The 17639-nt window shown below is 33.1% G+C and overlaps 2 protein-coding genes across 2 annotated transcripts; one reads left to right on the top strand and one right to left on the bottom strand.

Moving 5' to 3' along the window:
- Positions 1-3328: 3328 nt before the first annotated feature.
- LOC142613478 (uncharacterized) lies at positions 3329-3814 on the bottom strand. The gene has a single exon (XM_075785842.1). It carries the CDS (start codon positions 3812-3814, stop codon positions 3329-3331), a length of 486 nt encoding a protein of 161 aa, XP_075641957.1.
- Positions 3815-9892: 6078 nt separating this feature from the next.
- On the top strand, positions 9893-13534 carry LOC142613599 (putative serine/threonine-protein kinase PBL15). Its single transcript, XM_075786016.1, has 5 exons — positions 9893-10353; positions 11777-11912; positions 12278-12414; positions 12522-12645; positions 12850-13534. Exons 1-5 carry the CDS (start codon positions 9937-9939, stop codon positions 13296-13298), a joined length of 1263 nt encoding a protein of 420 aa, XP_075642131.1. The 5' UTR covers positions 9893-9936; the 3' UTR covers positions 13299-13534.
- Positions 13535-17639: the final 4105 nt, after the last annotated feature.

Here is a 17639-nt window from a genome sequence, read left to right as displayed (position 1 = left end):
AAGAAATGAAATCCTAAATTTTAGGAATTCTCATTTTGAATTTAAAATGAAATTTGTTATTTGACATTTATGACTCTATTTCAAAAAAAAGTTGCCCTTCATTAATGAGGGTATTTTTAAACCACATAAAAGTCCAGTTGAAAGAAGAGAATTCTTTTATATATAGTGTACATACACACACGCACACACACACACACACACATATAGAGAGAGAGATGGGTTCAAGTTACATCTGGTGTAACTTCACAAGAATTACACCTTTTTGAGACCATTGATTTCTTTTAGATCTAAGGGTGAAAAAAATACACATGGTAATGTAATAATTGTTCTCTAAAAATTAGTGATTTAGACATTTACTATTCTTATTAAAGGGGAAAAAAATAGCATTAATTCTCCACTCTCCTCCACGTCATCATCTTCTTCCTCTTATCCTCTCTCACAACTTTCTTCTTGCACTATGTACTCTTAGGCCATCACCATTGATTTCTTAACAGTATTTTCTTGAGGCACTTGAAAATTTTAAAATATATGGCCAAAGTAACAATTGTTTTAGAGAAAGATTGTTAAGGCTAAGTATTTCTAAAATCCTCATGACATATACTCAAGGTACTGCCAAAACACAAAACTCAAATGGACGAAATTTTTTAAAAACTTTTTTCAAACCATATACTGTGGTTAATTAATGGCAAAACAATACTTGCTCCATAATAAACGAGTTTGCAAAAGGTAATCATGTATTTTAAAACAAAATAAAGTCAGCTTGGATTTACAATTTAATCTTGAGCATTTTATGAATGGTGGAGGCTTGAAAGTACATAATGCAAACAGAAAGATGAGAGGAAGAAGATGATGATATGGAAGAGTACGGAGAGTTAATGTTGTGGTTTTTTCCCCCTTTAATAAGAAGGGTTAATGCCTAAATCACTATTTTCTAGGGAATAATAATGGCATTACTATGAGTGTTCTTTGACCCTTAGATCTAATAGTAATTAATGGTCCAAAAAAGGTGTAAATCTTGTGAAGTTACACTAGGTGTAACTTGAACTCATCTCATACATACATACATATATATAAAGAAAAAAAAAATCCTAAATTTTAAGAAATCTCTTTCTAAATTCAAAATGAAATTTGTTATTTGACATTTATAACTATTTTTAAATGAAATTACCCTTTATTAATGTGGGTATTTTTGAACTACATAAAAGTCTAGTTGAAAGAGGGGAATCTTCTTTTATATATATATATATATATATATATATATATATGTATGTATGTATGTATGTATGTATGTATGTATGTATGTATGTATGTATGTATGTATGAAGGGCCCAGATAATGAGGTTGGGCCATGGGCCGCATTTGAGGACATCAGATAGCCCGAGGACAGATAAGTACTAGCGAAGACAGATAGGTTATTGAGCCAAAGAAGAGGTCGAGTCACAATAAGTATGTGACGTTGCCCAATGAGTGACCCCTTCTCGGACAGTAGAGTAGAGGCCTAAAGTCCGGCCACCCATCAAGCATTAGGCATTAGGCAGCCGTGCTTGGGAGGATAAGCATTAGAAAGAGATGAGTCAACAAGGAATTGAGAAATATCTGGGGACAAAGCTGCTACCACCGCATTGAATGTTCTGCATCTAACCCCTGCCCGCATTAATGTGGAAGTGATACCTGAACAGTAGTTTTCAGCCTTATAGCTGCCCTAAGAGACTTTAGAAAGGTACTGATGTGACAAGTATCAAGAAAATTATCAATCTAATCTACACATGGAAGGTTGGGATGAAAGGAGAAAAGGACATATAAAAGGTAAGAACTCCAGGACAGAAAGGGGGTATCGGAGATTGAGAGAGAGAAAACACTGTGTAACTAAGAACTTGAATATTTATATAAGTCCAAAAGAAATATATAAGAACATTCATTCCTTGGACTTGACCGAAGAGCATTTTTCTTTGTCCAAACTGTTTATCTTGTTTATCTATCCATTAATTATCCTATCACTTAATTCATTGAACGTTCAGTATTAGGTTCACTCTCTTATAAATTCGTTGTTTTGGGCTTATTGGGGCATGGCCTACATCGCTTAGGCTGTGGATTGAATTGGATCCTTACAATATATATAATGTCTTCCTTAAAGTTCTCTTTATTTAGGCTTCTACTTCAACAAAGTTGCATTTATATCAAATTATTAGTTTATTGAATTAGTTAATAGAGTAAATGTATATATTAATTATCTATAGTTGTGTATTAATTATTTATATTAAATGAATTTATATGATTATTTTTATAAACTCAATATAAGAAATAATTTTTAGTTGGGATAATAATATTAGATTTACAACATGACATTATTTCCCATGTTTAGTTGTTTTGGCAACAATTGACACAAAAAACATAAAAAAATAAAATACTTGTGAATTCACTAAAATTAATCTTAACCCTTAAAATTTCCTAACTTCTTTCCGTGACGTGTAATATATATATGTGTGTGTATGTGTGTGTGGAATTAACATTTCAGTATTTATTTTATGTAATTAGAAAGATAACTAATAGAATGAATATATTTATTTTGTTATATTAATTATTTTAAGCATAATGAAATTTTAATATCATTTTTCTAAGATTTATACGAGAAACAATTGTTTTTTTTTAAAAATTATGTGTGGAACAATTGATTTGAAATATGGTATTCTTACTCAAATTTAGTTGTTTTTGCAACAATTGAAACAATGTCCAACAAAAAGGGAAAAAAAGAAGAAGCTTTAGTAACGTAAAATCAAGAATGTAAAAAAAAAAAAATAATTGAAGGATATTTACATTTTTTTAGTAGGCGTGAAACATGCCTATTTATATGAGCCACTATATCATAAAATTTTCAATTTGTAAGCACACACATATAGTATGATCAAATCACTACACTATTCTTAGTGTTTTTCTATTTTATTTGTAAAATAACTAAAGCTTACCCTTTTTTATAGGGAAAATTATTAACATTTTTTTTATACATTGATAGTTGAGAGTGGGGATCTAAATCTTGAATGTTTCTATTGGAAATTGAGGTGCCAACCAATTAAGCTAAATCTTATTGAAATATTGGAAAAAACTAATAATAAGTTCCCACAGTGAGTGCAAATAGGTCTTTCCTTCTTGGAATTTCCTTTGCTAGTGTGATTGTGTTTTGAACCAGAACTTGCATTGGAATACAATACTATGGCTTCAATGGGATGAGATGACCAATGAATTCACCATTCTTGAAGCTTCTTTGTTTCTCCTCTTGCAAGATCAAGGAAAGAACCTTGTTAATATCAGGTAGAGGCTCATATAGCAAAATCTAACCTCTAATACCTGAATAGGAATCATTTAATCCCATCAAGAACTTCATCACTTGATCACGATCATGAAGATTAGAGGTGATTCTTTGAGCTCCACAAGTGCAAGGGCACTTACAGAGAGGAATAGACTGATAGTTAGCCAACTCATCAACCAAAGCCTTGAACTTTGTATAATAATCCTCCACAGAGAATTGACCTTGTACAAGATAGGCAAATTCCTTCTGAAGCTCAAAGATTCTAGTCCACTTTTTTTGAGAAAAGTTGTGACGCAAATCAAGCCAAATTGCTCTAGCATTATTTGTATACATGATGCTAGAAGCAATGCTAGGTGAGACTGAAATGATGATCCAACTTAGAACTGTCATGTTGCATTGAGTCCATAAGATGAATTTTGGTGAATCTAGATCTGGTTCTGGTATTGTGCCATCAACAAATCCAATCTTGTGTTTAGCAGTGAGTGAAAAATGATCATTGATCTGGCCCATGGAAAGTAATTCTTTCCTCTAACCAACTTCTGAGATACAAGTTGAACTCTGTTGTTATCACTGCTACTAAGAAATAATGGATTGACTATATCTTCATTCATAATTGAAGAAGATTGATTGTTTGAAGCTTCTTCAGTGGACGCCATTAATGGAGCTTCGAAGCTTGAAGAAGAGCAAGACAAAATTTCAAAGAATTCAAGTAAAAAGAAAAAAAAATCAATTTGATCTGATCTTGTTTAAAGCTCTGATACCATGTTAAAACCACAAGCCCAAACAAGAAGCCTCAAATCAAGAAAGAAAAACATAGAAAGTTCAAGAAGGCTCGAGAAAATTCTGAGTGAAGAGAGAAAACTTTATTAATAAATTCTATGAATTACAAAGACTACCTAATTTACACATATCAAGCTCTATTTATATTAGCAGTTACAAATCAGAAAGAGAAGCAAAAGCGCGGGAAAACTCTAACAAACTCTAACAAAATTCCCTAAAAATGCTCCTCCAATAAGATTAGGACAAGTGTTACTCTACCTCTAACTAACTAATTGACTACCCTCTCACACGTGTAACTCACATGCTTTTATCACCTTGCCTTAACTCTTTAACATTGCAAGTAACTTCTTCAACTACAACTTAAGCCTCTTTTGGTTTATGCTTCGATCACCCTGCCTTGTCTGTGCAATACTTTTCTTCAAACCAGACTTGCTTCTATTCTTCAATTCTAATAGGTCAAGAATGTATTGACCCCTTTGGTAACTTAATCAATTAATTTAGCCAAGTGAAATTAATTAGATTCAATTACATGCAATAAGCGTGGTAGCACAAACAAACCACCAAATAACTAAATGAAGCGGAAAATAAATTTGACACGGGTGATTCGTTTACGAATGGGGAAAACCACCGATGCAAAATCCCACCGGGTGAATTTAATGTCACCACTTCCGAGAATCCACTATTATCAAAACAAGCAATTATAAGTAAATGAATCTCAATAGTTTATACCAACTTACAGTTGAACCTTTGCCCTAATACACAATTGGACTTGTAATGTAGTGACATCTCTCCTTTCAATACACGACTCTAAGTACGTGACGAACCAATCGATGCACGGATCCAATACATGGCTTACTCCTTTGTACGAATCCTAGTACGTGACTAACACACCAACTTGAGAAGGATATTAGCTGCAAAGTTCTTCAGTTCATCCAAATGATGAAGATTAAGAAGTTCATTGGTTACAAAACCCGTGGCGCAAAAACGCAGTAACTTCTTCAATGAAAAGATGAACTAGGGCAAATTGTTTCTAGTCATAATATGCATGAATAATCACTTTGCATCAAGTTGCATCATCTGTGATGGCCCTTAAAATAATCCTTATAAATGTCTAGGGTTATGAGAAAAGAAACCATAACAAATAACTTGGATATGTGTGAAAACAGATTTAAAAATCTGATTTTCGTAAATCTTGATAGGTAGGTTATCTGTCGAACTGTTATTAAGCATCGGGCTAAAATTGCATTTTAAATCTCGATAGATACAATCTGTCGAAATAGCTATCGAACTTTAAAATATAGCACTTCCTCACTTGTTTTTTGGATAGATTTGCACGGCTTTAACTCTTGACTTGAACAACATGTTTTTTTGAAGACTTAAACCATCCTAGATTTACCCAATTACAAGTAAAGTGATTTTGTCAAAGGACTAGCCAATAAACAATAACATATGTTCTAACAAGTTCCACATATGTCTAAACAAGTTCCACATATGTCCTAACAAATTCTATTTTACCTCTCTTTAATTCAACTGCACCCTTAGTCTTCTTCTTAACACATGGTTTATCAAAAAACCCAAAAAAAAAGACAAAATTTAGCTACAAAATTGGTTGTAACCTTAAATTACAACTTTACTCAATATCTTTTTATTGGAGGTGAATTTTGACAAATCTACCATTAGATTATATCTTCGTCTTATATCCTTCATGTTTGCAAAATTTTTAGAAAATTAAAAATTAATAACTATGTCATTAATAAGTTATTAAATTGCAAGTTTTTGTAATTTAAAATTATGCATAAAATATAAACCTATAGATCTATAATAATATCTAACTGACACAAAATTTGATATGTGTATTAAGAGCGTAAAAAACATACAATTCAAAGATTAGAGTATTAGAAGAACACACAAAAATGTGAAGAAGCTTATAAATAAATGCAGATCCATGGTAACATCCATTTGACACGCATGTTGAATATCGTGTCAATCATATATTATTTACTATTCAATCCAAACTTATTTTTTATGTATAATTATAGATTAAAAAAATTTAAAATTTAAGCATTTGATTAATGACATAGCTATTGATCTTTGATGTTCTAAAGATTTTGTAAACATTGAGGATATAAAAAAAAAAAAAAGTAATTTCATGGTTAATTTGTCAAAATTTATATTCAATAAAAAGATATTGAGTGGAGTTGTAGCAAAATTTTGTCGTATTTGGCTGGTTTTATAGAGAATAATAAGTCTTTATTTGTCATAATTTATATTTTGCAACAATTGACTTACGTATATCTAAGACCAAAAGACAGGGGGTAATGTAACAAATTTCTCTTGCATTAGTTAAGCCCTTGTAACTTAATTGGTTGGTATTTCCTGGTGTTTCAACTGAGACATCTAATGTAACTTAATTGGTTTATATTTCCTGGTACTTCCTCAAACTATTGAATTATTCATAAAATAAAATAAAATAAAATATCTTGCACAAAATAGCATCTCATTGTCAAAACCTATCTTGTTGCCCATTTGTAAGTGTGTTAACAAACCCAAAAGCCTAACAAGATATTTTGATTGATATTAGAGTGAGGATGACATGAGAGAATAAAATTTGTTGTTAGTAATGATGCCCTAATAATGGGGCAGGAAGAGGAGCGTGCACACGTCATTCACCCCATCAGCTTTCAACTACTCCCCCTGGATTCTCTTACGGTGCCAAATAAACCTGCTGCTCTCATCTCTCATCACGCCACTGCTCATACTGTTATACATATCATGCCAGCTTTGTGTGGGGTTCATCCATGTGTATATATATATACACACACACTAGTAATTCATATACTAACATTCTTTTTGGTTGAAAAGTGGTCAAAGTTCCCTTTTTTTAAGGGGTTAATGGCATTCAAATGAGCAAAAAGTTGGTGTATTTGTACTAATAAATTATGAACTTTGATTAAAAAGTGTTTCAATATTTGGATGGGGAGCACGAGTTTGTTCTAACATTGCAGCCTATAGTAGTATTCAGACAATTTATAAATAGAATGGATTCTTAATTCTTTATCATTTTCATGGTGTAATTATGGTATGAACATGAGTTAGGAAGTTTTCAAATGCTTTTTTTTCCCCCAGTTTCAGGATCATGTGTAGAGATAGTTGGCCAAAACTACGATATATTTTGAAATTTGTATTAAGTTGCAAATTTTGCGATGAATTTAAGTGTGAGTGACATTCAAACACAGCCTAATTTACCTTCCCTAATCCCTATGCGTTGGTGAAATTTGAGAAACATGATGAATCACAGCAAGCACTTAGACTATGGAATCCATATTAACCATTAAATCTTGATTTGGTTATAATTTTTAATCCGGTGGTCCGGTTTAATCACCTGATATGTTGTTTTCATCCAAATCTCTTCTAGATTTGTTTTTAATTAAGAATTTTGAAATCCAATGGCCAAGATTACAATTTTCTCTTGGTGAGGTGAGGTTAAAAAATGAGGTGTTTGTAGAATTTCCCTAATTTTCAAAGCTTGAACAAGCAACACCAATGTAAAGAGAGGATACTAAGTTTTGTGACTAGATTTTAACCTAGGTTTGTAGTGGAAATCATGATCATCAAGCTGTTATTCGGAATCTCTTAACTGTATAACAGGGGGATTCTGTTTTTTGATAAGAACAAGGGGATTCTTAAAAGAGTCATATAGCAACTTAGGACTTAGCTATATTTACAAGGGGAGTTTTAAGGAATAATTTGGGATATTTATTAGAATCTACTAATTGTATGACAAGGGAAATTTTAATAATATAGAGCATTTGTGTTTAAATCTACTAAGTTATTAACTGTATGACAAGGGAAATCCTAATTTAAAAAAAAAAAAAAAAATTAAGAACAACATATATTAAAATGGAAGTCTTAGAGGTGTTATTACCACTGGAGATTTTGGTATCACTAGGGAATATAACTGGGAGGAGTATTTTTAGAACAAATCAACAGCCTGAGAGGGGAAGTTATTGAGCTTATTTGTGGGCATTTTAAGGACTCTTTATCTGTTAAATAAGGGAATCCTAAAAAACATGTGTTGAAGGCATTTAGGGACTCTTTAACAGGAGTATCCTAAATGCTCTTGAGGGGCTTATGGACACTTACGGACTCTTGACTGTCTCTGTCTAACAAGGAATCCTAAATAATCTTGAAGGGGCGGATTGGTTCATTAAAAGTTTGCCTAACTACCTCTGTTAGGAGAATCATCAGGTCTAAATGTAGGAAAAAAATTGTTTTATTCTTAGAATTCTTGACCAAATATGGGCAATTCTGTCGAATGCAAATTATAGTTCAAAAACTCTTTGGGAAAATTGACCAATCTTCTGGGAATACTAAATTAAGGACGATTCTTATTGTTGACTAGACTAAGGGGAACTCATATAGGAAGACACTAGGAATTTCTGACCAACTTTAGGGTTACTAACCATCCTTAATTTGGGGAGTTCTAAAAAATTATTTTCATCCACAAAAGTTGCAATGACCCTTAGAACTGGGCTTTAGGAAAGACCAATCTTAAAACAAGTGACCAATGGCATCTTAAGAAATCCCAATGATTGATAGAGACTCCATACACTTTACTTACACACCCCTTAAGTGAATTAATGTTTACACTCTCACGCACAAAAGAGACCAAAACCCCACAAAGGAAAGAGGGGCTTCAAGGCTCAAAGTCATCGCTTGCAGGTATAGGTCGGTTAATGACATGGTATATGGTGTATTGATGTGGCAGTGGTTGCTAATATGTTTCAAGGGCTGATGTGGCACTCTCTGGTAGTGACACATGTCCCTAATATGTGGTACGAATTGTGCTGGGGCGTATAGGTGCTTGGGGGTACATGTGTTGAGGATTTGCCAATGCTACTAGAGAGCATCACAATTGGGGGAAAAAAAAAAGAAACCAAAAAACATAGAGGGATTTTCAAGACATTAGCTACGATATAATACCATGTTAAATTGTTGAAATATAGCTTTAATACCATGTAAGTATTAATGTTGGGAATATGATGGTAAGGGAGAAAATAGAGAGTCAAAACAGAATTAACATGAGTATTGATGCTTTATACTGTATACTAAACCTTAAAGCTAACTCTAGACTAACTTGTTCTACAAGTAATGATAATGCAAGTAGGTTTTAAATTTTTATTTTATTTTATATATATAAAACAATGAACTGAGAAGTAGATGATGGAGTTGGGCATTACCTCGAACATTAGTTTTGATACTTATAACGCAAGCTAATTCGAACCTACACACAAGAATGTGTTAGTAGGTCCACCTAATCTATAAGTTTAGATATACACAATTCCTTATATAATTTCGCAACTTGTTGAGTTAACAAGTCAGAAGCCGCCACAAAAATTACGAAAAAAGTGAACAAAAAAAAATGTAATGAATTTAGTGACAAAAAATTTTATAACTATTTTGAGATAATTGGTGTACAATGAATGTGGTGTCAATAAGTATCTCATGTAATAGAAATATCACACCAAATACAACTTGGGAACTCTAAGTTGTGAAAAAAGTTATTAAATTTTTTTGTAATGATTAAAATTTTGTCTCTATGAGATGAATTGAAAAGATATTTAGAACCTATGCATGAAGACAGTGTGTAGGTGACAAAAGAAGGAACAAAGATTTAGATAATGTTGTTGAAAGAGACTGGAAACAAATTGCCCCGTTTAGTAGAGTGGTTAGAGTAGTTGGAGAAAGACCCTCTTCTCTCATTAGCTTAAAGATATGGTGATTTCTTTTTAAGACATGCACACCCACTATCCTATTCCACAACCTCTTCTAGTTCTCCTCCTACTCCTACAATGAAAAAGCAATCAAAGCCATGGAGACCATTTACAGCAAATTGCTGTTCAGTTGAAGACAAAACAATTTTTAGCAACTTCAGCCGATGCAGGCCATCAAGGTCAGAGTTCTCTAAGGACGTTGCTCCATTACCTTCATTTCGGAGACTATCTTTCTCTGATCTTAGTCGCTCTTCATCAACACGCATCAATGAAGATCTTGCACAGTCTTTTGGGTCGGACTTGCATGATTTTCAGCTAAGTGAGCTACGTGCCATAACTCAGAACTTCTCAAGCAACTTCTTATTAGGAGAAGGTGGGTTTGGAACAGTGCATAAGGGTTATATTGATGAAAACTTAAGACAGGGTTTGAAGGCTCAGGCAGTTGCTGTTAAGCTTTTGGACATTGAAGGCCTTCAAGGACACCGTGAATGGCTTGTAAGTAAATTCATTTATAATTTTGTACCCAATAACTAATATTCTTATTGTATCAAACGCCTTCCATTTCTAATGATTTCCCAGAAGTAGGTTGGCTTGAGAAAATAGAAATTATATATTCTCTTTTTGCTGATGTAGTTCTGTTTCTGTATGGATAAAAAAAAATATTCATGATGAGGTGGTTCATCTATGAAATGATTGGTGTATCAAAATTTTCTTTCAAAGCATGATTTTCGTATATTTTATTAGATATTGGTCCTAATATCATTTGTCCATCACACATATACATGTCATGTAATACACAAAAAAATTATTAGATATTTTTGAATTAAAGAAATATGGTACTTCATCCTCTCACATAAATAATATATACTAACATATATAAATTTAATTAGTGAATAATATTATGCGAGAGGAGAGGGAGTAGTGTTGCTAAAGTACTGACGTGATAAACGGACGTATAGTAATATAATTAAAATTATAATACAATTATTTTTCTTTTAATCTATCTATTCAGGTTTATAATTTTCTTTCAAACAAGTACATGAAATTGTTCTAAATTGATCTATATTCTATAGAATATATTAGGCCTCCTTGGACCAACCTCGTTAGGCTGTCTCTGTGTGCACATGCTATGCTACAGTCTAAGGTCAAAGCCTATCAGGTATGCTGCTGTGGCTAGTTTATACAACCAGAGAGCTGAAGTCAAATCAGCCTTTCCACAGAATATGAAGTTTTCATGAGATTTGGATCAGGTGCAATACTTAGGGTATTGCATCTGGTGCAATTCACCCATTTCTTTTCATAATTTTTTTTATTTTTTTTACTTTTTAACTTTAACTCTTTAACTCTCTTTTAATATATTTTATTTAATGGTTGAAATTGAAAGTTATTTTTTTAACCTTCAATTTTAGCTCTTGATTACAATTGCACCAAGTGCAATACTCTAGATATTGCACCTGATCTGAATCCGTTTTCATGGATGAAAGGTGCAAATTGTGGAACATTTTCAATAGTATGGCCAATTATTAATGAGGTTGTACCAAATATATATGTACGATGAAGAAAACAAAATACATATATGGTTCGGTTTATTAGGTCACCTACTAAAGCATTCTTTTATGAGAGTGTTGCCAAAGTTCCTGGTCTGCTTTCAATAGAATAAGAAGTGCAAACGTATCATTTTGACTATATCGTACAGCATAATTTATTTCTTTAGTTTACTTTTTTGAAGGGTCTTTCTTTGGTTTACTTGATCACTCTATATTATATCATCACGGTGACTTCTTTCTTTAATTTTATATACCCTTTTGTCTCTCTCTTCAACTATATACGATTTCTTTTATTTTATGTTTGATTTTCCCATACATCACATAAAATTGGCCCTTCCATATTGATTAGCAATCATATATTTTTCATGTAGGCTGAAGTCATATTTCTGGGGCAGCTGAGGCACCCACATCTAGTTAAACTGATAGGGTATTGTTGCGAGGATGAAGAAAGACTTCTTGTGTACGAGTTCATGCCTCGTGGCAGCCTAGAGAATCACTTGTTCAAAAGTGAGTTCTATTTTTGTCACTGTCTCATAAAGCTCTTATCTTATCTAACACTTGGATTGGAGGGATTGATTAATAAAAGTTAAAATTAAAACCCTCGTAGAAGTCATAAGTTTGTTTTTTCTTCAATGAGAATGAGATTATAGGACTAGGAAAAAGTTAATATGAAACTTGCCTATGATAAATTAATGGGTCTTATACGATTAAAATACGTATTAATAGTCGTCTAAATGATCACATAATAGGTTAAGAGGTGATTTTTCTTAAAGCTAGAAAAATCAATCTAGCCAGCTTGAGACATCCTAAATATTTTTCATTTCTTGCTCCAATTAATATTTGATTTTACAAGTTATTCATTATGATTGAAGGGATATCAATATCATTGCCGTGGGGCACTAGAGTGAAGATTGCAACAGGAGCAGCTAAAGGCCTTGCCTTTTTACATGGCGCTGAGCAGCCTGTTATATACCGCGACTTCAAAACTTCAAACATCTTGCTAGACTCTGTGTGTAGCAATATATCTCCCTTTTCTTCAATCAGTTTAGTTGATTGACAAAGTCCCTACAATTACCACTAATTTGACTATAATGCTGCTTTTCTCTATGTTAACAGGATTTCACAGCCAAATTGTCAGATTTTGGGCTTGCTAAGATGGGACCTGAAGGATCTAACACACATGTTACCACTAGAGTGATGGGTACCTATGGGTATGCTGCCCCAGAATATATCTCAACAGGTAATGCTTCTGGCACATAGTTAGTGGACTTGTCAATGATAAACTCTAAGCTTGTAACAATTTGGTTATTTGTAAAGCTTAAACATTGAGGAAATGTTGACATTTATCATAATATCAATTGTCGCAAAAGCTTAAAATATTTGAAAATGTTGAATTTAATCATTCAACTATAATTTTAACAATATTTTTGTTAATATTTATCAGGGCACTTAACTACAAGGAGTGACGTTTACAGCTTTGGGGTGGTGCTACTTGAACTACTTACAGGAAGAAGATCATTAGAAAAAGCAAGACCAAAGAGTGAGCAAAACCTGGTTGATTGGGCGAAGCCATACTTGACTAGTAGCCGAAGATTGCGGTGCATCATGGACCCAAGACTTGCAGGTCAGTATTCAGTGAAGGGAGCAAAGGAAATGGCACTTCTGGCATTGCAATGCGTAAGTTTGAACCCCAAAGACAGGCCAAAAATGCCAGGCGTTATTGAAACGCTTGAAAACTTGCAACATTATAAGGACATGGCAATCACTTGTGGACAATGGCCAGCATCATCACCAAAATCAACTAGAAATGGAGTCTCTACAAAAGTGAGGATGGAGAGTAAACGTGGATATCATAGAAAGTCCTCTCCCATCACTCCCAGTAAAAAAGCATGAATATTTTCTAATGGAACAGGCAATTGAAAGTTTATAGTAGCATGGGGGTGTCTATTAAGTATACACTTTTTCCTTGGGCATGTCTGGCTGCCAATGTAAATATTTGAATCGCACATAGCAAGCATATATAAGTATATAGCCCCATGAGTGTATAATAATATCTTGATAAAATTGTTATATATAGTTCGATACTAGATGTTCTAGCATCAATTAGCTAGACTTTCTTTTCTGATTAAGTACAACAATTACTTGCTTGCTTACCAGGGTTCATTGATCTGATGACTAATGAACAGCTCAAATTAGTTTTACGATTATTTTTTCTTTTGTAATAATTTTAGTTAAAGTGGCAAATTATAAGCAGTGAAAAATAAAAGTTTAGGCACATGAAGAACCTGTTATCTTTCATCGCCCACATCATTTGACTCATTTATTGGTTCAAGATATGGTGTAGACAGCAAGATGCATGTGCTAATTTGAATTTCATATTTTAAAATTTCATTCATGAAATTTCATTGCCCCTAAATACCTCACATGTCCCCATGCCGTACAAATCCATTGGCCGCTCTCGATCTTGTGCGACGGCAATCCCAATCCCATAAGCCATGTCCTTGGCCTTGTGGTGGGATTTGGATTTGGTGCAATAGATAGGATTATTGCACCATCTAATTATTATCTTTATGTGAGTTGTAAAAGCTAATAGCGTCAAAAGTAAAAATGTTTACAAAAATACCCTAACAACCTTTATATCTCACATAAGATTGTAATTGCATAGCAGGATCTCAAAAAAAAAAAAAAAAAAAAAAAAAAAAAAAAAAAAAAAAACTAGAATAGCCTACATGTCATGCAAGTGGACCTAATTGTAAAAAAAAAAATCATATAGGGATAGACCCGTGCCTTGCCGAGCCCAATTTAAGTTAGCCTAGGTTTGAATTTCTGTTTGATTTTTTTTTTTTTTTTTTAGTTTGTTCTTAGTGATTACGGTGGCAACTTTGCCTTTTGTACTGGTCTTCTTTCCTTCCTCGTCAAAGTAGGCTTAACCAAGGTTGTGAAACTCAGACTAGATCGGCTGGTCGGACCGCGATAACCAAAAACCGTCGATCATTTCAGTTTTTTAAACTACCAAAACTGAAAATTTTAATTTTCAGTGAACCTTTCGAACCGTGGTCAAGGGAGAGAGAGGCGGCAGTAGAGGAAACATGAAAGCTAAAAGAATAGAAGGCAAAAGTCATAGGGTTTGAAGTTTGATCATGTGGTGTGGCTTGAGGAAACGTGTAAAGTTTGATTATGATGCTTGGGAAAATGTGTGAGTAGGGTTGGGTTTCTCATGAGATCTCATGAGTCATTATTTTTTTCCTTTTCTTTTTATCCCACACATGCTACAGCCAACTTATTAAGGTTTAAGTTTATTATTTTTTAGTTATATTTTTTAAAACTTTTTTGTTATATTTATTTATTATTTTTTAGATATAATGTTTTAAAATCTTTTAAATAACAAGAGAAAATCTAACAAATATCATATTTATTGTAAATTAAGATATATTTGAATCTCTATAAGTACTAATTTAGTCAATATTACATAATTTTAAGCATTTATTTTAATTATTTTGTATTAAATATTATTAATTTAATACAATTTATTTAAGAGAAAATAGTTTTTGCAAATGACCCAACTTTTTCCTATAAATTTTTATGTAATTTTTCAATTTTTACTAATCTAATATATTTATTTATATTTTAAATAATTATTAAATTAATTATGACGTCATCACGGTTCAACCTCGGTCCAACTTCAAAAACCTTGAACCTCTCCCTTTTACGGTTCATTGAACAGTCCGGGTTTCAAAATTTTAGGCTCAACCCTTGTTATTAGTTTCTATTAAGTCATTGAACACTTTATTTGCAAAAAGAAATCAATTTAATATTTGATGTTTCTTTAACAACTATAACCTCGATTAAATTAGGTTTTTTGTACTATTACTTTTAGGATCATGCCAAAATAATGAAATATTAACCATGTTACATTTTATGCAAAATATGGTCACATTTATATATATATATATATATATATATATATATATATTATATGCATAGAGTATTTTAAATATAAAATAATAAGTTTTAAAAACTTGTAAATTTTAAATGATGCTATTTCTATTGAATATCTCAATTTAGTTTTAAATAGATTCTTTTCAAATCTCGCACAGTTTACAATTTGCAAGAATAGGGTTTAGTCTAGGGTCGACTCAATGCATTTTGGGGTTAGACACAAATGTAAAATATGTTGTTACTTAATATTTTATAAGAGATACATTAATTGGAATATTTTCATATATTCATAAAAAGTATTTTATAAATTTTAATACTAAAAATATTGAAACAATTAGTATTAGAATAAATATCTTATTTTAGATGATCATTGTCTCTCTTGACAATATTGTACTTCAATTATTGAACAATGTATTTCAATAATGAATTTCTCTTGAAAACTATTAATTCTAATTTTTATTTTGACATAGAGAGGAAGGACGAGTAAACTTTTGGAAGATTAAATATTTTTACTTTCTTAAAGACTTAAACTACCGCAAACATAATAAAACCTATTAATAAAATGTTGAACATTCTAAAAGAGAGTAATATTTAAAAATAATTTTTATTTATTAAATTTTTGGGCCTTCATTAAAAGTTTTACATCGTAAGGCAAATATGCAAGACATTCTATTGGCCAATATAATGTTTTTTTTCCCTAAGTGAGAAGCCTTACTTTATTATTATTATTATTATTATTATTATTATTATTATTATTATTATTATTGTAAGGCAAATAAATATAATATACTTTAGGGGACTTTCTTCAATTTGAGGAACTTAGGTCATTGCCTAAATGGCCTAATAGTTGAGTGAACCCTGATGGAGAGTTTAACTGTGTATTTGAGTATTTCTCCTGTAAGTGCACAATTGCACCTGGCCCCAAGAACAGTTACGGGCTCAGGCCCAATGAGCCTTAACAATATGAATTTGTAGAGTGTGGGCTTGAAACCCAGATTGGAAGTGTGTGAGGATTAAATGACAAGCCAAAGATTGCAAACACTCGAAAACAACGGGGAATGTTGTAAATCAACCTCCTCGGACGTAAACCAAGAGTTGTTCTTATATTATCTCTTCCTCTTTTTTCTTTTCCTTTTAGATTACAAAGTAGTCCGTCCCCCTTTTTAGTTCTAGGTTGCTCCTTAAATACTCTTCTTTTTAATACTTTGTACACGTGTTGCCCCAATTCCCCCTTAGCCTAGATATTTCTTTTCTCAGTGCCTTTGAATAGTAACCAGAAGTTTCCCTTCCACTGTTCAGGTGTCACTTCCCCATTAATGCGGTCAGGGTGGTAGGTGCAGGGTCTTTAATGTGGATGTGGCAGCCTTTATCCTTGGTATTTCTCTAGCATCGATGCTTCTAGGACATTCAAGGGTTCACCCCCTTTTACCATTGGTCTTCACCGTGTCATTCCCTAACCTTTACAATGAAGTCCCGGAATCTCCGATGTCCGTCCGAGGGGAAAAATCATCCTCGGCTGTACCCTCGGATCCTCGGCGTATGGGCCGACCCATAGTACTAACAAGTTCTAAACCCAGGAACAGGTCGGCCTTCCTTAGCATGACCCAAAGGCCCATATACCCATCAGGGTCTTTTTACTCCCCACAATAGCCCCTCAAAACTCTAATTTTCGACGTCCGAGGAGAAAAATAGGGTTTTGATCTGACGAGAACCTACTCCACACACTTTGTGAGTGATGGCACGTGTGGAAATCGTTTCGCGTCCCAGAAGATGCCACTTGGCGGTTTTATTTTCAAAAACGCGCGCATTTATTACTGCAAGTTACACTTTGTCCCCCACGTTCAACGGCGAGATGGGCATCCAACGGTCCTCGTTACTCTACGAAAATTTGGGCGGGACAAATATAATTTCGAAGCCGCTTTTCCGCATGCCGTGACGCTTCGGGAACCTGCGCCTTCATTTAATTCCTCAGGGGCTAATCCCATCAAAACATCAGCCATCATACTTTACCTGCAGAAAACCGTGGAAATTTGCACACCTTCAACTTTGTAAGTTCTTGCTCTTTCTATTCTTAACCTTTTCTCCTCGGTCCTTGTCCTCGGCTGTCACTATAAACATTCTCCCTCTTAGAGTTTAATCTTTCGTTCCTCTGTAATGGGAAGATTCAAGTGTCTAGTTGATACCGCCGCTGGGATGGAAGGCTTTAGGGCCAAGTACCGTATTCCCAGCGACGTAGGTCTAGAATATTGTCCGGCGGAAGCCGTGGCCGATTCTAGGAAAGAGGGAGAGGTTATC

Source organism: Castanea sativa, chromosome 10 (assembly GCF_040712315.1).
Source record: "Castanea sativa cultivar Marrone di Chiusa Pesio chromosome 10, ASM4071231v1".
NCBI lineage: Eukaryota > Viridiplantae > Streptophyta > Magnoliopsida > Fagales > Fagaceae > Castanea > Castanea sativa.
Note: the sequence above shows the minus strand (reverse complement) of the source record. Positions and strands in the feature narration are given on the sequence as shown.

What these genes read in the sequence shown, in the direction of transcription:
- LOC142613599 (XM_075786016.1), top strand. Translation starts at nt 9,937, where the DNA reads ATGAAAAAGCAATCAAAGCCATGGAGACCATTTACAGCAAATTGCTGT. An exon ending in AGAGAATCACTTGTTCAAAA is followed by an intron (nt 11,913 to 12,277) that starts GTGAGTTCTATT and finishes TTATGATTGAAG; the next exon opens with GGATATCAATATCATTGCCG. An exon ending in CCCAGAATATATCTCAACAG is followed by an intron (nt 12,646 to 12,849) that starts GTAATGCTTCTG and finishes AATATTTATCAG; the next exon opens with GGCACTTAACTACAAGGAGT.
- LOC142613478 (XM_075785842.1), bottom strand. Translation starts at nt 3,814, where the DNA reads ATGGGCCAGATCAATGATCATTTTTCACTCACTGCTAAACACAAGATT.